This window comes from Rhinatrema bivittatum, chromosome 4 (genome assembly GCF_901001135.1).
Source record: "Rhinatrema bivittatum chromosome 4, aRhiBiv1.1, whole genome shotgun sequence".
Classification (NCBI taxonomy): Eukaryota; Metazoa; Chordata; class Amphibia; order Gymnophiona; family Rhinatrematidae; genus Rhinatrema; species Rhinatrema bivittatum.
Genome location: NC_042618.1, coordinates 162723679 through 162746884, shown reverse-complemented (window position 1 = coordinate 162746884; position 23206 = coordinate 162723679). Strand labels below are relative to the sequence as shown.

At 47.1% G+C, this 23206-nt stretch overlaps 1 protein-coding gene across 1 annotated transcript in view; it reads left to right on the top strand.

Annotated features, from left to right (window-relative positions):
* The window catches only part of P4HB (prolyl 4-hydroxylase subunit beta), a 70964-nt gene extending 66393 nt beyond the window's left edge, over positions 1 to 4571 (top strand). The window contains exons 9-11 of the mRNA XM_029599064.1: positions 2085 to 2266; positions 3030 to 3116; positions 3498 to 4571. Of these exons, the coding sequence (XP_029454924.1) occupies positions 2085 to 2266; positions 3030 to 3116; positions 3498 to 3578 (350 nt within the window). The 3' untranslated portion in view covers positions 3579 to 4571. The remainder of the gene's footprint in view (positions 1 to 2084; positions 2267 to 3029; positions 3117 to 3497) is intronic.
* Positions 4572 to 23206: the final 18635 nt, after the last annotated feature.

Genomic DNA, 23206 nt, shown 5'->3' with positions numbered 1-23206 from the left:
ATTCTCCTTATACTAAATTTTCACGACAGGATGGTCTTGCATATGCACCCTAAGTTCCTGCCTAAGGTGGTGACGGATTTCAATCTTAACCAGTTTGTCGTCCTGTCAATGTTCTTTCCCAGGCCCCATTTATTTATTATTTATATTCTTTTTTATACCGAAGTATAGCTCAGGGCCTTCACCCTGGTTTACATTGTAACAAATTCATACAAGAAACAAGTTTTTAACATAACGTAAGTATAGAATGAATATAACAACTCGGCAGAGTAAAACATGTTAGCAGGAGACAATTTACATCTTTATATAGAAGATATTTATAACAGACGAATTAGACTTCAATATGAGGATTGAAAAAATTCGAATCAGTCTGAGTGATTGTCTAAACCACGTTTTTAATTCTTTTTTGAAAGTTTTGGAATCTCTGATAGAACTTAAGTAGCTTGGAATAGTGCTCCATTCTCTGGGTCCAGCTATAGAGAAGGCTCTATTTCTAGTAACTGATAGTTTAGCAGAAGATAGGGGCGGAATGATTAGTTGTAATTTTTGCAGCAAGGCGAACGAGAACTGCACAGTTTGGACTGCAAGCAAACCTTAGTCTTCTGTCTGGAGTGGACAGAAGCCCATAAAGCCCACCCAACTTGTTTCTTTTAATTGGCAATGCCCAACCTATTCTAAACACACTATCCAGTTGGCTAGCAGATTGCATCTCTTCCTGTTATGCCCAGTTAGGACTCATATGAAGGCTCATTCTGTCAGTCATGGCTGTGTCGTGGCCCACTTGTGAGCAGTTCACATGGAAGAGATTTGCAAGGCTGTGACATGGAGTTCTCTCCACACATTCACATCCCATCCCTGTTCGGCCGGTCTGACCACCAGGAACCTGTTTGAGGTGTAGAACCCATCTCTCCCATCCTAGGGCCCATTGTTTGGATTCAGACTGTCTTCCCCTCTGTTAACAGCACTGGTGGTGGTGGTGGTGTGCCCATTGGCATCTGGTTAGGTGTATGTTGGTCCCCTTTTGTGTTGGAGCAGCCTGTAGTTAGGGATTCACTCATGTGTGAAGACTACCATCCTGCTGGTCTTTGGAGAAAGCAGAGTTGCTTACCTGTAACAGATGTTCTCTAAAGACAGCAGGATGTTAATCCTCATGAAACCCACTCATCACCCTGTGGAGTTGGGTTTCTCCTATTTTTATTTTTCATCATAATTGTTGCGAGTCCTGAAGAGGGACCCCATATGGATGTGTGGAATAGGGTATGCTCAGTGTACCTAGTCGGTTTTCCAGATCAAGGCTCCCTCTGTCACCTGTGTGAGGAATTAACATCCTGCTGTCCTTGGAGAACTCCTGTTACAGGTAAGCAACTCTGCTTTCCTTGAGCAAACCTATTAGAAGAAATTTTAGTTTTCTGCCTCATAACTGATCTAATGCTTTTCATCATTTCCCCATCTCGCATTGTCTTGTAGTGTAATGTTGCTAATGTGCTATTCATTTTAGACACTACAATTAACTTTGTATCTTAGATTTTATTTAGGGTTTTTATTTTAAGAATGTTTTCGGTTTTGTGTATTTGTGAGCTAACCCAGATTTGGGTGGCGCATAAATACATTTAACATAACCAAAGCTATGGCTCTTAAATGTTCACCTAATTTGTTTTGCTTTAGAGCAAGATTTTTTTTGGGTTGTGGCTACTGTTTTTAGAGTATTCAGTTCTGTCTTATAGGTTAGGGTTGGTTGGCTAAGTGGCAGGTAGTGAATGGGAGGCTTGGGAAAGAGGGTTTGGGGTTTTGGGGTGTTTAGTTTTTTTTTCTCTGAATTGATTTGGTACTTTCACTGTAGCACACTTCAATAGTTCTTTGGCAGTGAGGTGTGAAATACATTTAGCTTCCTTGGAGTCTCCCAAGTCCCATTATGATGAACTTTGCAACTGCATAGCATTGGTATCTGAGGCAACCTCACTCTTGTGCACAAGTCTCCAATTCTTATAGATATATGAAGGTCTCAGATTTCCCTAGAGGACTACCCTTACCTTCACTACCCCTGTGTGTAACATTCAGGCAGCTTATGTCGTCTATTTTGTTTGCAGATGCTCCATGGTGTGGCCATTGCAAACAGCTTGCTCCTATCTGGGATAAACTTGGAGAAAAATACAAGGACCATGAAAACATAATTATTGCCAAGATGGACTCAACTGCCAATGAAATAGAGACTGTAAAAATCCACAGCTTCCCCACACTAAAATTTTTCCCTGCAAGTGCAGATAAGAAGGTATGGAGTATGCCAATGTCCTTATGAGCTCGGAGTCTGTTTTGACTGGGTTAACTTGTGACTTCCTTCCGGCTTGGGACTGGGATGAGGTGGTATATCAGCCACAGCAGGATTAGATCTTCTGGCCAAGGGCTTGAGTGTTCTGCTTTCATTTAGCCAAGTCATGAAAACTAGTCTGTTTAAAACAGTACTTGTAATTCTGACTAATGTTGGGTGGGTGCATGTGTAGCACTGAAGACTGGGCAGCCTCAGGAAGGCAAAGGAGCAAGTTTGCTGTGGTTGAGGTGGGTGGAAAATGTTGACATGAAATTTGGCACTTTTTATTTTGTAAATATAAACTAATATTTAAGAGCTTTTCCCTTTGTGTATACTCCAGTATTTGATACATGACAGAAGTCACTTCAGTTTTACACATCCCAAGATACCCTGGAAGCAGTGTCAACATACAGTAGATTTTCAGGCTATATGTACTCATTGGGCAGCACCCGGATCTATTGTGGTAAACTTTCAAACATCAGTGCTTTTAAGTTGAGGCCTTTATCTTAAGTGTTGCTTTGTACCAGGGTGTAGCCACCTCTTTAAAATGGCTGGGGGTGCACTGGCTAGGAGACTTATTTGCAGAAAAGGGAGTAAGTGACATAGTAAAGAATCTGTTCTAGGATGGAGGTAGGAACCTTTCCAGAGTCCTGTGTCTTGCTGTTCAGAGCTAATGTATTGGTGTGGTCAGCAGCAATTGCATAGTACTGTACTGTTATCTTTCCAGGTTCTTGATTACAATGGAGAGCGGACACTGGAAGGTTTCAGCAAGTTCCTGGATAGTGGTGGACAGGATGTGGTGCCTGCAGATGATGTAAGGCTGAGCTTTGACTTCATGTTGGTCTGAAGTAAACTTGTTTGAGAGCCATGTAAAGGCTGAGCTGCTCGTACATGGTTAAATACCTTTGATCATAGTAACAGTAGGTAAGATAAGTGACTTACTGTGGAATGGACAGTTAACAGACACTGTCCAACTCCTAGTTCCAAACTAGAATTCCAGGTCTCACAAGAAGATCTGTATATACCAGAGAATATTACTACCATAAGTGATTAGAAAAACACTGCCAGGTCACTTTCTGTACTGCAGTTCTTGACACATCTGGTGCCTTGACCTGAGACCTGGCAGCAGCTGCTTGCTTGCTATAGGCCCTGGCTTAAATGGCTAGTCACTGAAAGCTTTTCTGTTCCTACACAGGACCTGGATGACTTGGAGGAAGCAGATGAGCCAGATCTGGAGGAGGAGGAGGAGCAACACATCCACAAAGATGAGCTGTAAAAATCACATCACCAAAGCATAAGACACTACAGGAGCACGGTGTGGTGCCAGGCAATGAGGCTAGAAATGTCCTACGGATTTGGAACAGGAGGAGAATGTTTATAAAAATCCAGTGATTTGTCAGGAAACAATAACACACTTGTAATTTTTATTCTTTGCTTTTCAATTTGGGGGGTCCTCTATTTTTAGGTTAGCAATCTGGATGGAATTTATTTTCCCTGTAATGTACTTTTCATGCACCTCGAGCAGATCAGCTGCAATTGTACAGCATTTGTCTGTTGCCTTATCAGTGATGTCTTCTGGAAGACAGCTATTTACAATTTTTTTTCCTTTTTCTGGTTAGCCTTCAATGTGCACTGTAGGATTTAACCAAGAACTGAAATCCAAGGGATTCATCTGAGTGGCAGAAGCAGGGAGCCTTGTCTCACTTGGGCAGTGTTTTGTGGGATGGGTAATAGGGGTTATATTTCACATACTGCATAATAGCAGTTGCTCCCTGAAACTCATGGCCAGCTTCTTGACTGGAAATGTTCTCAAGCTGCTGTTTCCCCATTAGCTTGGAGGGCCAGGATATCCTTATTGTACCATTGCTGTTACTTCATGCCTCATTTGCCCTTGCAATTTTGAAAGCTATGCTGATGCTTTTTGGGGTGATTTCAGGCGGGGGGAAGGAGATGTATTTTTACATTGGTAGGTAAAGGAACTGGCTGGTTCTGTACTAAAAGCAGTACAACTGCAGTATTCTCTTCCAGTTCTGGACAGGGAAACTTCCCTCACTCCCCTTTCAGTATATTCCTGCATGAATGTAGCTTCTCCAGTTGTATGAGGAAGGATTCAGTTCTGCACAATGCAGCAACCCCAAGACACGTGATCAGGTTTTCAGGGAAGTGAAGGAACATTGGAGCCAGATTGGGCTGTGTTCTTTAAACATTCCACCATGTTAAAGTTGGAACATTAATTTGTTGGCCAAATAAAGTTGAAATTTTAATACAATTTTTGTATTTAGTTATTTATAGTTCAGGATGGGTTACATTAGAACATACATAATGAAAACAAAACAAGAGGCTCGTAAAATACCATGATACAAGATGAAAAACATCAAATGGTACTAGGCTGGAGAGTAACTTTAAGCTGGAGTGAATGGAGAACGGATGCAGTTAATCAGAAATCTCAAGCTTGCTTAAATAGGTATGTTTCAGAATATGCTTAAAGTTTTGGCTCTATAATGGTGTGAATTGCGAGCAGTAGAGTTCTAGAAAAGCAGGCCAGCTTTGAAAAAGGCATGCTTACCTCAGTTGAGCACATTTTAAGGCACATCAAGTAGATAGCAGAGCAAAAATTACAAATCGAGGTGTGAATTTTTAAAACAAAATCCAAGGTAATTTTATATCTAAGACTATAGATGGTGAAGGGGAGGAAGTAACGTCATCAATGGCAGCAGCCTAATTATGGGTCTCCTCAACCTCCTGGCGAATCTCTTCATCAAACCTCCCAAAATAGATACCCACCCTACCTTTGCAGAATAAGCTGTTATAAATCCAATAAAGTACAGAATCTTATTCAAAACACTATCAATCATTCACAAAAGCCTTCACAAGGGCATTCCTCTTGAACTCAACTCCCCACTTCAATTTCATCTTCCAACTAGACCAACAAGAACAGCTTACAAAAACAGTCTCAGAACACCACATGTCAAATCTTCACTAAGCAAATGTGCAATGTCTTCCGCAGGACCATCAATTTGGAACTCCCTACCTTCATTGCTACGGTCAGAACATTGCCCAATCAACTTCAAAAAGAGACTAAAAACCTGGCTATTCGAACAAGTGTTCCAATCAGGACAATAAAACACATAAACACCTTCTCACCAGCAAATAGCATACCTAAAGACCCTGAAACCAAGCTTAAAACATAAAATACTATAAGATAATCTTCAGTTCTTTTTCTCCATCCTCTCTTTTGCACTAGGTTACTATACCCTTGTTAATCTACCCTAAGTTATTACACCCATGTTAATTTACCAATGTACTAATTTATTTTATGCATGTTTTCTGTTCTCCAAGTTTAATACCCTGTTTTATGTAACTTGCATTCCCTCATGCATGTCGTTTTTCAGTTACAATGTAAACCGAGATGATATGCAAATTCTGCATGAATCCCGGTATATAAAAATGTTAAATCATAAGCATAGCCACAAAACGCAAAAGTTGATTTTTGCCATTTTTCGTACTGGAAAAGCAAGATGCTTGACCAAGGCCAGATCTGGAGAGGATGAAGTAGGCCCAGACCTTGCGGGGACAATATCCACAGAATTAGACTAGAGAGGAGTTTAGTGGTTTTGTGAGCTCCGAAAAGATCAAAACCAATAAACAAGAACTGTTGCAGTGCATGACCGAGAGAGAGGAAGAAATCGCTTCTCTGGGACATCATGTGGATGAGCTTGATACGCGGTTAGACTGCTAGGAGGATGCAAACAAGAGCCTGCAAAAAATCTGTACCATGTTACAAGACAATGCGTCCCTAAAAGAAAAATTGGCGGACCTGGAGAATCTGTCCAGGCTCAACTTGCGATTCAGAGGGCTACAAGAGATGCCTGAGAACATGGACTGTACCACAACAGTAAAGAGACTGTGGCTTTATTCTTGGTGATAACTCCGCAGACCCAATGACAGATATTGGGGAAATTAAAATTGATAGAGCACATTGAGCATTGGGGCCGGCCAATAACAATAGGCCAAGCGATGTGATGGTGTGCTTCCACGACTATATAATTTAAAGAGAAAATTGCAAATGCAGCCAGACAGCAGTAAATATGGACATGGGGAAAATCAAGAAATCTCTGTGCAGATTTATCAAGGGCAACCCTCAAGAGCCGTTTTGAATTGAAGGACGTTACGGCGTACCTTCGAAAGAATATAATATATACTCCTGGGGGAATTCTGCGCAAAAATTAAATTCTGCAACAAAATTGAAAATTCCCTGTACGTACCCAGATCAGTACAGAATCCTGGGTTTTGCCCCCCCTCTAGCAGATGGAGACAGAAGTTTACAAACAAACTCTGCCTGTATCTAGGCTGGTGCCACCTACAGTCTGGTAGTAGTATTCTGTCTCCTAGCAGGTAGAGGGGGTGCAAAACCTACAGTCTGTGCTGAGGCCTATGTTTTAGGTGGTTTAGTCTTAAAAAATAAAAATAGAGATAGACAGTTAGGATTCCAGACAGCAGAGGCTTGCCTGCTGGTCTGTGGTTATGCCTCCCAGAGGGTTGCGAGGTCCTGAGGGGACCATCCCTTCTGGTTTACAAGGCTGCTGACGAGTGGGGGATCCCCATATACCAGCACACCATCGGCACTGGGGGTGACACCGGGGTGCCCGGCTCACTCTCCCCAGTTGGATCTGGACCCGATGTGATAGGTAAAGTTTAAAAAAAAAAAAGTAAAGTGTACGGTTTAGTTGACTGCTGCTTGTTCCCTTGTCTGCCTTCCTTCCCGCAGGGTGGGGGGGGGGGGCTGATCGCCGTGACGGGGGATTATTGCTTTTATTTTTTCTCTTCTCTCCCTCGCCGGGGCAGAGCATGCCACGGTGGTCTGCCTGTCGGGCCTGTGGATCTGCGCTGGCGCGGCTGTCCAGAGACGGCCTTTGTTCCTCCTGTGTCTCAGGAGGCAAGGGAGGGTCTGCGGCTCTGATAGGGACCCAGGGTGGTAAGCGGTCACGTGCCGGGTCCACAGGAGTCAAGTAGGTGGTCAGTGCCAGTACGTTCCTGGGGAACAAGTGCCATTTTTAAATGCCTGCACTTCAATTTCAGTGCACACACTAGGTTGGATAGTCTGTGTCTCCAAGAGTCACCTGGTACCTTCGCAGTCGCTGGAGTTTTTGGGAGCTTTGTTCGACACTCGTCAGGGAATGGTGTCCCTAACCACAGGAGCAAATGTTCAAATTACAGGCACAGGTTTGAAGATTATCCAAGCAGGTACCGATCGTCTGGGACTATTTACAGGTGTTGGGGTCCATGACTTCTACACAAATTGGTTCCCTGGACTTTTGCTCATATACGACCATTGCAGTCAGTGTTGCTGTCCTGCTGGAACCCAGTATTGGAAGAATTTCGTCTACCGTTGCCGCTGACCCAGGCGGCTAGGGCCAGCATGGATTGGTGGTTGTGTCCGAACAACTTGAGTCGCAGAGTACCTCTGGAGATCCCGTCCTGGATGGTAATCACTACAGATGCCAGCCTGTACGGTTGGGGAGTGGTCAGTCTATGGAAGTTGGTACAGGGCCAATGGTCCCCACGGGAGGCGTCTTGGTCCAATCCGCTGGAGACCAGAGCGGTCCGGCTGGTTCTACAGGAGTTCCTCCCACTAATTCACATCAGGGTCCTCTCAGACAACGCAACCACAGTGGCTTACATAAATCAGCAGGGGTGAACCAGGAGTCAAGCCGTTGCAGCTGAGGCTCAGCTCTTGATAGCATGGGCGGAGAAACATCTGAGCAGCATAGCAGCCTCTCATATTGCCGGGGTAGAGAATATTCATGCAGATTTTCTCAGTCGCAATTGGCTGGACCCCGGAGAGTGGGAGCTCGTGGGAGATGCGTATCAGCTCATTTGTGCTCGGTGGGGTACACCTGCTGTCAACTTAATGGCAACCTTCAAGAATGCAAAAGCTCCTCTGTTCTTTGCTCGGCGCCAGGAGACGGCAGCAGAGGGAGTGGACGCTCTAGCACTGCCGTGGCTGACAGATGTATTGCTCTGTGTTCCTCCATGGCCACTCATAGGAAGGGTGTTGTGGCAAATTGAGTCACACCTGACAGACGTGGTAGTAGTCTCTCCCGAATGGCCGCGGCACCTGTGGTTCGCAGATCTCCTGAATCTGGTGGTGGAGGAACCCCTTCACTTCCCGTATGTGCCGGATCTCCTGCATCAGGGTCCTGTTTGTTTCGACCAGGTTGAGCACTTTTGTCTAGCGGCATGGCTTTTGAGGCAAAGGTTGAAGTCCAAGGGATATGCGGATGCGGTGGTATCCACTCTTCTATGTTCCCGGAAAGTGTCTACGTCATCTTATGTGCGGGTCTGGAAGGTGTTTGAATCATGGTGCCTTACCCGTGACGTGGTTCCTACTCGGGCAGCCATGTCAGATATCCTACTTTTCCTGCAGGACGGTTTGACTAAGGGACTTTCATGTAGCTCCTTGCAGGTACAAGTAGTGGCTCTGGGCTCCTTGCGCGGTCAGATTCAGGTGGTGTTGGCTCATCCAGATGTGGTGTGGTTCCTTAGTGGGGCGAAGCATTTACATCCATTTCGTCAGCCCTGTCCGTCCTGGAATTTGAATGTAGACCTTAAGGCGTTGTGTGGTGCTCCTTTTGTGCCTATTCGCAAAGTCACTTTAAAAGATTTAACTCTGAAGGTGGTGTTTGGCTATTTTAGTACGGCAGATTTCTGAGCTTCAGGCTCTATCTTGCTGGGAGCCTTTCTTGTGAATTTGAGTTGGGAGTGTCCTTGTGTACGGTTCCCTCCTTTCTGCCCAAGGTGGTTTCTTCGTTTCATGTGAATCAGACAGTTGAGCTGCAGTCGTTTTTGCAGTTAGACGATTCAGATCAGTTGTCTAAGGATCTCCGTAAATTGAATGTGAGGCGAACGTTACTGTGCTATTTGGAAGTGACCAATGCGTTCCAGGTCTCCGACCATCTGTTGGTCTAGAATGGTCCTAGACAGGGTAATGCGGCTTCTAAGGTTACCATTGCTCGTTGGTTGAAAGAGGCCATCAGTTTGGCATATCTAATGCAGGGACGGTCTCTACCAGTGGGTCTTCAGGCCCATTCTATTTGCTCCCAGGCCACTTCCTGGGCAGAATGTCACCATATTTCTACAGAAGAGATTTGTAGGGCGGCCACCTGGAAATCTTTGCATACCTTTGCCAGGCACTATCTTCTGGATGTCAAGGCTCCAGGACCAGCAGGATTTGGGGAAGGAGTGCTCAGAGCGGGCCTCTCTGGATCCCATCCCAAGTAAGGTAAGCTCTGGTACATCCAGGAGTCTGGACTGATCCGGGTACGTACAGGGAAAAGAATTGGTTCTTACCTGATAATTTTCGTTCCTGTAGTACGACAGATCAGGCCAAAGTCCTGCCCTGTGGTATTGCTGATGCCAGGAGGCAGTACTGTGTGTTTGTACAGTTTGTCAGAATGTGCTGCTGTATTTTTTTTCGGTTACCAGTGACACAGGTTCTGTTCCCAGTTGGGGGTTGTGAGCCGGTATCGATGTTACTTTTTATATAGTTGGAGATGTTTGCTTGATTTATTTTGCTTTGACATTAAGTAATACTGCCAGACTGTAAGTGGCACCAGCCTAGTTAGAGGCGGAGTTTTGGTTTGTAAACTTGTCTCAATCTGCTAGGGGGGGGGGCAAAACCCAGGAGTCTGGACTGATCTGTGGTACTACAGGCACAAAAATTATCAGGTAAGAACCAATTCTTTTCTGCACATTTATTTTTCAAAATAACACAATTTTCCCTGTACGTACCAGGATCAGTCCAGACAGTGGGTTATGTCCCCCGTCCAGCAGATGGAGTCAGAACAGACTTTGAGGGGCGTGACCATATAGGCTAGTACACCCTCTGCAGGAGCTCAGTATCTTCTGACTCCAGCAGATGAGAGTAGGGGAACCTGATGCTTCCCCAGAATTGCAGGGAATTAGTTTCTTTCTGCCTCTTTTTCTTCTATTTCTCTATACCTAGTTGGATCAAGTTTGTTAAAAAAAAAAAAAAAAAAAAAAAATTTTAGTCAATTTTCTTTTGGAGGCGTGGCTACCCTGTTCCGCCTCTCTTTCTTTCTCTCATTATCTCTCCTCCTCCTGGCCGGGGGTAAGTTGCAGTGTGTTTTCTTTATTTTTTCTTGATTTTAGCTCCGTTTAGCATATCAACGCTAGTGCCTTGTGGACGCCGGTGGTGCCGGCCTCTCCACGCCTTTATCCCCCGCGGCACCCGCGACTAGGTGCCGCAGCTGTAGGGAGGGGATATCGGGTAGCGCAGGCCTCTTTGGCCCCTCCGCGGCACCTCTTCGATCGCCGGAAGAGCGGGTATTGCAGGCCGGTCGGGCCCCCCCCGCGACGGCTCTACTTTATCTTGGCCTGCCCCCGAGGCTTCCTCATCCTCCCCCGGCAGTCCTGATGCCGCGGCCATCGCGTTGCTCGGCCCACAGCGAGCCAGGGTCGAGGATCTATTCTGAGGGAATCGGCGCCCGATGCCTTCCCGGGAGGGGAAGGCACCTCGCAGTCCCTCAGTATATTTTTTTTCTTCAGCTCTGCACTGCCCGGGCGGTGCGGCCAGCCACTTCGCCGCCTTCGGTGGGAACGGCGGCCATCTTGAATTTTTGGCACGCTGAAACTTTCCCTCAGCGCAGGAAAAATGGGGTATTTGGGAGGATTTACCACCAAATTGGAGTCCGGAGGAGGCCTTGCCAGGCCCGGGGCCCTCAGATAGCTCCTCCGGGCCCCCCCCCCCCGAGTAGGCCCAGTTTCTCCCCGAATTCATCCTTTTGTTACACAATGCTTCCCCACAGGAATTGGAGGTTCCCGGTGCGCTGCCCATGGGTTCTCCTCCCACCAAAACTCCTAGTCTGCCAGATGTTCCACAAGCTCCACCGGACCTGGGGGAACCGGCCCTGGGAGCCCCCAGAGACCCCACCCGAGTTCGGGTTGCTCCTGGTGGAGCGGGGGGCGACTTCATGCATAGGAAGGGATTCCCCGGGGTCCCCAGACACGCCGCTGCCGGACTACCCGCCGGAAGGAGGCGATCCGCGAGCGCTTCGCATTTTTCTGTGGGAGGAATTGGATGTCCACCCAGTCTGAGCCGCTCTTTGGCCAAGGTCTCGTGCTTTTCCCACCCACGAGTCATTTCTGCAGCTCCTGACCAGGGAGTGGGCCACCCCTGAAGTATGCCATGGAGAAGTTGTATCCTCTTTAGGACTTCCTGGAGCTCATCAAGGCCCCAGAAGTGGACTCTGCGGTACCAGCGGTTACCAAGCGGACGGCGATTCCGGTGACGGGTGGAGCGGCATTGCGCGACACTCAGGCCCGCAAGTTGTAAATTTTCCTCGAGTTTCTGCCTTTGGGACGCGAGCGGTGATGTGCAGCTCACTCGCTCAAAGGGCCAGTCTTCGGGTGTAACAACTTCTCACTTCTCAGGATTTGCCGCCCGAGGAAGCTGTCCAGGCGGAGCACCTGGAGTCCGCCATTACATACGGGGCAGATGCCTTATACGATCTGTTCCACATCCTGGCGAGATCAAGGGTTTTCGGTGGCGGCGGCGCCGCCTCTTGTGGCTCCATAACTGGGCGGCAGATGCCTCTTCCAAGTCAAGCCTGGGCTCTCTTCCCTTCAGGGGCAAATTCCTCGTCGGAGTAGATCTGGATCAGATTATTAAGTCCCTGGAGGAGAATGCAGTCCATAGTCTACCTGAGGATAGACTTCGTCCTTCACGGGTTTTTTTTGCCTCTTCACGAACCTGAGTCAGAGCGCGAAGGTTCTACAGGACTTACCGGCAGACAGCGACTCGTGCACCTGCCTCCAGATCACAGACCTGGCCGCGGTCCTTTGGTGGGCGCAGGCCCCCCGCGCGACGGAGTGGGACCAGGTCCTCCCAGCCCAAATCCACCCGATGTCAGGCTCGCCCACTCCTCTACCCCCAGGATTAGGGATCGTCTCGCGGAGTTCTACGGGGAGTGGGTGCATATCACCTCGGACCAGTGGGTCCTGGACACTATAAAGCACGGCTACGTTTTGGACTTTGTCCACCCTCTGAGACACAGATTCATCTTCTCCCCCGGTGGCTCAGACCTCGAGATCCGCGGTGCAGCAACCTCTGGACAGACTACGGGAGATGGAGCCATCTCTCCCGTCCTCTTCGGCGAGGTGGGCTTGGGTCATTTTTCCATCTGTTTCGTCGTGCCCAAAGAGGACTGATCCTTCCAGCCCATCCTGGACCTCAAGGTGGTCAACATGTCATTACGGGTCACCAGGTTCCGCATGGAGACATTACGTTTGGTGATCGCAGCTGTACATCAGGGGGAGTTTCTTGCCTCCCTGGATCTCACGGAGGCTTACCTACATATCACAACCCTCCTAGCGCACTGGCGGTTCCTCCGTTTCAGGATTCTGGGCCAACACTTTCAGTTCAAGGCACTCCCCTTCGGGTTGGCGACCGCTCCTCGCACTGTCCCCAAGTTCATGGTCGTAGTGGCGGCGACCTTGATGAAGGAGGGCGTTCTGGTTCACCCCATCTGGACGATTGGCTGATGCGTTCGAAGTCCTTCGCCCACGGACAGTCCTCGGTAGCCAGAGTCGCCCAGGTACTTCATTCCCTGGGTTGGGTAGTGATCTTCGCCAAGAACTCCCTCGTACCTTTGCAACACTTGGACTTCTTGGGAGCGAGCTTCGCGCTTCAGGGCAAGGTTTTCTTACGCCCGGACATGGCACCATCCTTGCAGAAGCACATACAACGGTTTTTTTCTGCATTGGCAGAACCCACTTCCTGGAACTATCTTCAGTTATTGGGCGTGATGGCTTCCACCTTCGATCTCGGGCCCTGGGCTTTCGTACACCTTCGCCCTCTACAGTCGGCCCTGTTTTCCTGTTGGAAACCAATCTCTCCGGATTATCAGATTCTCCCTCTTCCGCAGGCAGCCAAGGACAGTCGGCGTTGGTGGCTGGTTCCGTCGCACTTAGCTCGAGGCGTCTCCCTCGAGGTTCCCAATTGGGTGGTGGTGACCACAGATGCCAGTCTCGTCAGATGGGGAGCCATCTGCGATGGAGATCCGTCTGTGATCGAAGCGCCACACAAGGGACATGGTCCGATGTAGAAGCGACATGGCCAATTAACCGGTTGAAAACAGAGCAGCTCGCCTGGCACTCCAACATCTTCTCCTGTGGCTGCAGTACTGGGAGGTCAGGATTCTCTGACAACGCCACCACAGTGGCCTACATCAAGCGACAGGGGGGAACGAGGAGCCGGCACGTCGCGATCGAATCAGTGCTCCTGATGCAGTGGGCAGAACGGCTCCTGGCCCATCTAGTGGCCTCCCAAGTCACCGGAGTGTGGATAACCTTCAGGCGTCGCCGGGGTAGACAGTTTTTAAGCGGAGTCGGCTCAGGCGCAGAGGTTACCCGGAGGCGGTAGTTTCGACTCTACTACGGGCACAGCAGACGTCTACTTCGGTATCCTACGTTCAAGTCTGGAAGAGCTTCGAAATATGGTGCTCCAGCCGGGGCACTAGACCCACGCGGGCATCGGTCCACCTTCAGATTCTACAATTCCTCCAGGATGGATTAGACAAGGAACTCGCCTACAATTCACTTTGGGTTCAGGTGTCTGCCCTGGGCTTGTTAGTGCAGTATGACGGTTCTCTCCTTCTTCATCCGGACATCGTACGCTTCCTCAAGGGTGTCAAGCATTTACGATCCCCGGTACGGGTTCCTAGTGCTTCGAGCCTTGTCCGGACCACCCTTTGAACCACTACATAAAGCGATGATTATGGATCTCACTCTCAAGACTGTCTTTCTCGTGGCCATCTGCTCTGCTAGGCGCATCTCGGACTTTCAGGTTTTGTCATGTAGAGGCCCTTATCTTCGGTTCACGGACTCGGGGGGGGTCTCCCCCCGCACGGTTCCCTCCTTTTCTACCTAAGGTGGTTCCGTCCTTCCACTTGAATCAAACGGTAGAGCTCCCTTCCTTGCACCTTCCGAATCGAAGTCCCTTCGGCTCCTGGATGTTAAGCGCACGTTGCTTTACTAGCTAGAGGCTAACGATTCCAGAGTTTCCGACCATCTGTTTGTACTTTGGTCCGGCCCAAAGTGGGGCTCCCACGACTGCCCGTGGGTTAAAGGACTGTATTGTCGCATCTCATGTTGGTGCAGGACGGATTCCTCCTCACGGTATCATAGCACATTCTACGCACTCCCAGCCAACTTCCTGGGCAGAGAGCCGCTCTGTCTCTTCCCAGGAGAATTGTCACGCAGCAACATGTTAATCGCTACACACGTTCTCGAGGCACTATCGGCTGCATCTCGCCTATTCTGAGTCTGGACACTGTGGCGAGCAGGTTCTATGCGCAGGTCTCGCAGGACCCCACCCATTTTAGGGAAGCTTGGGTACATCCCACCGTCTGGACTGATCCTGGTACGTACAGGGAAAAGAAAATTATTCCTTACCTGCTAATTTTCGTTCCTGTAGTACCATGGATCAGTCCAGATGCCCACCACTTTTCGTCCTGCTCTGTGCTGTTGTACTGCTCAGCTTGTTTCTTAGCTGTTTACCGTGTTCTCCAGTTTTCTTGCTCATAGTTTCCTACAAGTTGGCGGTTCCTTGCCACAGGTTAACTGTTTACATTAAATTTATGGTTGAATTCATAATTAAGCAAACTTGATCCAGCCTGTTCTTGTTCTAATCGGACTTTGATATACTTGATACTGAGCTCCTGCAGAGGGTGTACTAGCCCAGTGGTCCCCAACCTTTTTTGCACCAGGGACTGGCTTCAAGCAAGACCATTTTTCCAGGGCGGGGTTATGGAGGAGGTTGGTTTTTAGTGCACACTTATCATTTAATTATGACATTTATAATGTGAATGTGACTCAACTTACCATAGGTTCTCACATGCATGGCACACTGACCCATGATCGTCACGGGGCTAGATGTAAAAGTACAGTTTGTATCCACAGGAACCCCCCTGACCTCCAATAATGGATGTAAAGCAGAATTATGACATTCCCCATACAACTCACCCTACAAAAAAGATGTTCTGGTGACATCTCAGTAACAGCAACTCAAACTCCTTCTTCCAGGCTCAATAGCCCTACTTATGAAAAGACAGCAGTTTACCACCAATGCATGTCCTCTTGAGAAAACACAACAAATAAGACTGATACAAACGCTTACATGCTAGTAAAATATCACGGTAACAGACCCAGAACCGACCTAACATACTCCCAGGATCTGTAGTAATGCACATAAACTAATCCGCACACAGTTACACCTCTATTATGGAATACACTCAAAACAGGAGCAACCCTATCTATGAAAAGGCAACACTACAAATATTAAATCAGGTCCTAAAAACCATACACCTCTTATTAGGAAAACAGAACTAGCAAGCAGCTGTAGATTCCCACACAGAAATAATTGTAAAACTATACTAATAAGCAGAATAAATGTTTCAAAACAGCTATAAACAGAATAACATCCAACAGTTAAAAACTATTAAACATTCTCCAGACACCAATAAAATATTTCAAAAAAGCAGACATCACACAATTAAAATGGCAGTCAAGAAAAATAAACTTAAAAAGCCACCTTTACTTACCCCTCCAGCAGCTCTCCTACTCACCTTCCCTGCAGGCTGTGGCACACACCAGAAGCAGCAGTAGAAGCTAAGCTCTATACTCATGGTCCTCTTCCTTAGTGCCCATGTCTCTCACACACAACATACCAGTTATGCCCCCATGACCAGTTTCTGTCTCTCACACACCAATCATCTCCCAAACAGTCTTTGGAACACACACCAGTAACCTTCCTGAACAGTTTCTCTCATGCCATACACACACACAGGCTTCCCACTCCTGAGTTCTACTTTCATATATGGGCTTCTCACTCTCATAATCACTTTCTCTGTCTCTCACACACACTAGTCTCTCCCATGCTTGTTCTGTCCACATGCACAGGCTTCTCATTCCCATAATCACTTTCTTTCTCTCTCTCATACACACACACACACACTCTCTCACCAGTCTCTCACTCCCATGTTCTTTCAGATATACAGGCTTCTCCCTCCCATGATGTGTCTCACACACACCCCCAGGTTTCTCACTCCCATGCTCACTCTTCACGTGCACAGGCTTCTCCTTCCCATAATCACTTTCTCTGTTACACACACCAGTCTCTCTCATTTCCATGCTCACTCTCCATTTTACCCCTAAGCCCAGAATAAGAGCCTCCTGACTGCTCTGTTTATACTAATAATTTCTCCGCTATCTCTAGCCTTTCCTTCCTTCCAGCAGTCTATGCCTCCAAGTTTAATTTCCCTGTTAAATGTAACTTTGCTTTTTCATGTTCAACCTTTTGTTTTGGTTACTGTTCTTGGTTCAGTTCCCCTATTCGATGTGAACCGACCTGATATGGTCTCTACCATGAAGGTCGGTATAGAAAAAGTGTTAAATAAATAAATAAATAAATGTGCACAGGCTTCTCATTCCCTGAATCACATTCACACACCAGTCTTTTTCTCTCACACACACCGTCACCTTACCCAAGCAGTCTCTCTCTCTCTCATGCATGCACACTCACCCAGGTTTCTCACTCCCATGCTTTCCCCCATACCCAGACTTCTCACTTCCATGCTTTTTCTCTCACACCACACACACCAGTCACCTCCCTGAGCAATCACTTTCATTGTCTCTTACATACATACACACACACACACACACATCAGCTCTCTGACCAGTCAATCACACACAGGCTGGCTGCTGCTTCTCTCACTCACTTCCTCTTTCCCCCCCCCCCCCCCCCCCCCCCCCCCCCAAAGCACAAATGGGAGCTGCAGCAGCCCCCGCAGGCCAAGAAAGAAGAATCCCATCGGCTGTGGGCGGCTGTTGCTGCTGACTCCTTTCTCGATTACCGGCTGTTTCAAGTGCTCGGGGGACCAATGCTGCAGCTGCCGCTGCTACTTTATCGCGCGGCTCTTTCTCCTTCCCGCGCACCGTGATTCATTTCCTGGTCACGGGGGGGAGGGAAGAAGAAAAGGCCAGCTGCGGGTGCCACAGCTTCTAGCACCGCTGCCGTTCCCACTGGGCTTGAACGTGCTGACAGCCCGGCGGCAGCGGGAGAGACTGGGAGCGCATGACACACCTGCCGGTGCTTGGCGGTGCCGTGGACCGGCAAAAAACTCCCGCGGACTGGTGGTTGGGGACCCCTGTACTAGCCTATATGGTTACGCCCCCTCGAAGTCTGTTCTGACTCCATTCTACTTTCTCCCTCCACCCCCTGTGGATATACCCATCTTCCTCCCCTTCCCCTATTACTATCCCCTCCAAGCTACTCTAATTGCTCTGATTGAATTCAATTATTTGAACTAATATGTACATATGTATATAATTCGCGTATCATATTCTCCTACCATTGTTAACCCTCTCCCTGTTAAAAAATGATAATATTGTAAAGCTTGTTGCTAAGTTATGTTACAATGTGAACCGAGGTGATGTTTTGCAAACGTGCCTCGGTATATAAAAAACCCTTAAATAAATAAAATCTGCTGGACGGGGGACATAACCCACCGTCTGGACTGATCCATTGTACTACAGGAACGAAAATTAGCAGGTAAGGAATAATTTTCTTTTTGCAAATTCTGCATTTCAGTGCAATGAATGTCCCTGGCACCTTGGCTTATCTGCCAGCAGTGTCAATTGCTGCTGGCAGATGATCCAAGCTGGCAGGGACTGCTGCAGTTGTTGTTAACCTCTCCACCCGAGTCTGTCCCCCCCTCAGCCCAGGAGGAAGCTAAACTGCAGTGCATGCCATAGGGAAAATTAACGTGTTTCTCTTCTGCGCTGTCATCTTTATCCATGAAATCTATTTTTAATGGTAAACACAACAGATTTTTCACTGGGGACGATATCAGGGAGCCTTTACGCTCGGCTACATTTGGAAAATCCTTTCTCAGGAGGCTCAAACGGGCTGGGAGCCGTGTTTGTGGCGACTGAAGTGCGAGCGAGAACTGCGCGCTGCTGCCCAGACCTGCCCTGGAGCCATGTGTACCTGAAGGAGCCCTTTGCTCATAATCTGCTGCGGAATGGATGCAGGGCTGGAGAGGAAATGGGTTTTGGGGATCACTTGTAATTTTTCATGGCAGGTGCTGTGCTGCGATGCTTACGGTTTTATCCTTTTCTGGCACGGGAGGAAGTCGCATGGCAACAGTGCAAGGAAGGGCAGCAAGGGAGGACTTCTGCATGCTGCAGGAGCAAAAATATAGGTGGCTACACCCTTTTGAACTTATTCACCTGTGATGGTGTCTCTGCAAAAGTTTGCAATATGCCTAAAGCCATCGCCATATTAAAACCTCGAGCCTTTACACCAGCTGTGCTGCCTCAGCCTGTGGACAAACGCGAGCTTACTTAGACGTACACATCTGACCTGGCAACGTGCCACTAAGAGAAGCAGACTCTGCAAGCAAAATGGAGATCTAGTACTACCTGATGACTCAACATGACTACTTTGAGTCCTCAAGATGTTTTATTGGACAAGCTTACTATTTTTATGTAGTGCACCTAAATGATGAAAAGCACACAAGGTCCCTGAACATTACATCACTGGCTGCCGAATCTCTGCACCCTGTGTGCTCAAAGCCAGGTGATAATCAGTTTCTAAATTGCTGTATTTACTGGGGAGGACTTTTGGGGGAGGGGGCTGGGCCAATCTTCCTCCTGGGTAATGAAGAGGAATGGTCTGTGGGGAGGTTTAAGCAGGCCTGTGGAGAGAATGGGAAGTACAAGGGGGGGGGGGGGGTGTTCTGCTCTGTGTATAATCCTGGATAAATATGTGGATATTACCTTCTATAATGGCTACCCAGATGAGATATGGTGAGTGATGCCTATATATGGGGGGAAGAACAGTGGTATTAAAGATGGGTCATACCGAACCACCACTTCAACTGCTTATGTGGCTTAAACTTGATTGGTAATATGGCCACATTTCATATATTCTCACAGGACAAGCAGGATTGTAGTTCTTACATATGGGTGACATCAGGATGGAGCCCAATCATGAAACACTCTAGTCAAAGTTTCTAGAACTTTGATTAGCACCACTGAGCATGCCCAGCAAGGCTCCCCCTTGTTTTTTTTGGGGGTTTCTTTTCCATGCAGTTTTGGCCATGCAGAGTGAGGAGCGCTCTCATGGATTCCTGACAGGAATTTTTTCCTCAGGAAATAGTTTCAAAATTTTCACCCCGGCTGGGTCCCCCCTGTACACAGTTGATACCTCAGACTGTACGGTAAGTTTTTATTAACTTTTCCATTGGGTACAGACGGTCACAGACTGCACCGCGGCCTAAATTTGACGGCAACGAATGCGGGTTTTTGTAGGTGCCTGGACTGCCCTCCTGACAACGTTCACCGACCTTCACCAGGTTTGTGTGCTTTGGACCCTACCTATGATGTGGATACATGTACCAACTGTACCCAAATGACCCCTAAGGATCGTCGGGGCTGTTTGGGGGGAAAAAATGGCTAAATGATTTCATACCAAGCAGCTTCCTTCAGCTAAGTATTCCAAGTCATCGATGCAGTCGCCTGCCAAGTCTTATCGGTCAGACACAAATGCCTTCTGATCGTCATTGAAGGCTTCAGTTTCTGCTTCTTTGGCGCAGGGCAAGGGCAACCATCGGGGGGGAAAGCATAGTAATCGGCATCGTAAGATCTTGCTGTCCGATCTCGGCGCACCGGTGGCTTTAACTTCAGCTTCCACAGAGGAAGAAGGCCTGTGACAAGGAGCCACCATCCTCCTCTGTGCCAGGTACACAGAGGCATTCCCCCCCCCCTTCCCCCTTCAGTAGGAAGGGCAGCTGAGACTCCACTTATACCCTGGACACTCTGGTGCCCATCCAGCCTCCCACTTCGGAACTGGTCTTAACACCAGCATTTCGTAAGGAATTGAACTGAATGATTCAAAAGGCAGTGGTGCAGGCTCTCCATGGACATCCGGTTCCCTCTGCACTGATGCCGATTCTGATGCCAGATCACACCACCGATGCTTGCACCATTGCTTGACAGACTGGCTGCTCTCATCGGTGCTCTGCCTTTGGCACTGGTGAAAACAGATTCCTCCTAGCCCATCGACACCCAGCCATCTCTCAGAGGAGGAGGGTGCAACTAGGCCGGATCCAATTCCAGGGCCTTCTGGAGTATTGCCACAGCGGTGTCATAAGAAATTGCCATGCTGGGTCAGACCAAGGGTCCATCAAGCCCAGCATCATGTTTCCAACAGAGGCCAAAACCAGGCCACAAGAACCTGGCAACCACCCAAATACCAAGAAGATCCCATGCTACTGATGCAATTAATAGCAGTGGCTATTCCCTAAGTAAAATTGATTAATAGCCATTAATGAACTTCTCCACCAAGAACTTATCCAAACCTTTTTTGAACCCAGCTACACTAACTGCACTAACCACATCCTCTGGCAACAAATTCCAGAGCTTTGTGTGTTGAGTGAAAAAGAATTTTCTCCGATTAGTCTTAAATGTGCTACTTGCTAACTTCATGGAATGCACCCTAGTCCTCCTATTATTCGAAAGTGTAAATAAGTCACATCTATTCGTGCAAGACCTCTCATGATTTTAAACACCTCTATCATATCCCCCCTCAGCTGTCTCTTCTCCAAGCTGAACAGCCCTAACCTCTTCAGCCTTTCCTCATAGGGGAGCTGTTCCATCCCCTTTATCATTTTGGTTGCCCTTCTCTGTACCTTCTCCATTGCAACTATGTTTTGTGAGATGCGGCGACCAGAATTGTACACAGTATTCAAGGTGTGGTCTCACCATGGAGCGATACAGAGGCATTATGACATTTTCTGTTCTATTAACCATTCCCTTCCTAATAATTCCTAACATTCTATTTGCTTTTTTGACTGCTGCAGCACACTGAGCTGACGATTTTAAAGTATTATCCACTGATGCCTAGATCTCTCTTTCCTGGGTGGTAGCTCCTAATATGGAACCTAACATCGTGTAACTACAGCAAGGGTTATTTTTCCCTATATGCAACACCTTGCACTTGTCCACATTAAACTTCAGCTGCCATTTGGATGCCCAAATGTTCCAGTCTTGCAAGGTCCTCCTGTAATGTATCACAGTCTGCTTGCGATTTTAACTACTCTGAATAATTTTGTATCATCTGCAAACTTGATAACATCACTCGTCTTATTCCTTTCCAGATCATTTATATATATATATTGAAAAGTACCGGTCCAAGTACAGATCCCTGAGGCACTCCACTGTTTACCCTTTTCCACTATTTAATCCTACGCTCTGTTTCCTGTCTTTTAACTAGTTTGTAATCCACGAAAGGACATCACCTCCTATCCCATGACTTTTTAGTTTTCGTAGAAGTGTCTCATTAGGGACTTTGTCAAACGCCTTCTGAAAATCCAAATACACTACATCTACCGGTTCACCTTTATCCACATGTTTATTAACCCCTTCAAAAAAATGAAGCAGATTTGTTAGGTAAGACTTCCCTTGGGTAAATCCATGTTGACTGTGTCCTATTAAATCATGTCTTTCTATATGCTCTACAATTTTGATCTTGAGAATAGTTTCCCTATTTTTCCCAGCACTGAAGTCACGCTCACTGGTCTATAGTTACCCGGATCGCCCCTGGAGCCTTTTTTAAATATTGGAGTTACATTGGCTACCCTCCAGTTTTCAGGTACAATGGATGATTTTAATGATAGGTTACAAATTTTAACTAATAGATCAGAGATTTCATTTTTGAGTTCCTTCAGACTCCTAGGATGCATACCATCCAGTCCAGGTGATTTGCTACTCTTTAGTTTGTCAATCTGGCCTCCTACATCTTCCAGATTCACAATGATTTCATTCAGTTCGTCTGACTCATCTCCCCTGAAAACCATCTCCGGAATTGGTATCTCCCCAACATCCTCATTATTAAACACGGAGGCAAAGAATTCATTTAGTCTTTCTGCAATGGCCTTATCTTCCCCAAGAACCCCTTTAACCCCTCTGTCATCTAATGGTCCAACAGACTCCCTCACAGGTTTCTTGCTCTGGATATATTTTTAAAAGTTTTTATTATGAGTTTTTGCCTCTATGGCCAACTTCATTTCAAATTCTCTCTGCGTCTGTCTTATCAATGTTTTACACTTACCTTGACAATGCTTGTTTTATCCTATTTTCTTCAGATGGATCCTTCTTCCAATTTTTGAAGGATGTTTTTTGGCTAAAATAGCCTTTCACCTCACCTTTTAACCATGTTGGTAGTCATTTTGTCTTCCTTCCACCTTTCTTAATGCACGGAATACATATGGACTGCGCCTCTAGGATTGTATTTTTAAACCATGTTCAAACCTGTTGAATGTTTTTAACCTTTGCAGCTGCACCTTTCAGTTTTTTCTATTTTCATCATTTTATCAAAGTTTCCCTTTTTAAAATTTAGTGTTAGAGCTGCAGATTTACTTATTGTCCCCCTTCCAGTTAGTTTAAATTTGATCATGTTATGATCACTGTTGCCAAGTGGTCCCACCACCGTTACTTCTCTCACCAAATCTTGCGTTCCACTAAGAATTAAATCTAAAATAGCTCCCTCTTGTTGGTTCCTGAACCAATTGCTCCATGAAGCAATCATTTATTACATCCAGGACCTTTGTCTCTAGCAAGTCCTGATCTTACATTTACACCAGTGTCAGAGTCCTTTGGTGCCTTCTGCTGCTGATACCACATCTACCTTTACCGATGACATCACCAATGCCACTGGCCACAGAAGGCCCTTTTTTTTTTTTTTTTTTTTACCATCGGGGGGTGTGCTGGGGATCAACCCTACCAGCCCTGGTCAGATGATTCATTGTATTCCCAGGATAC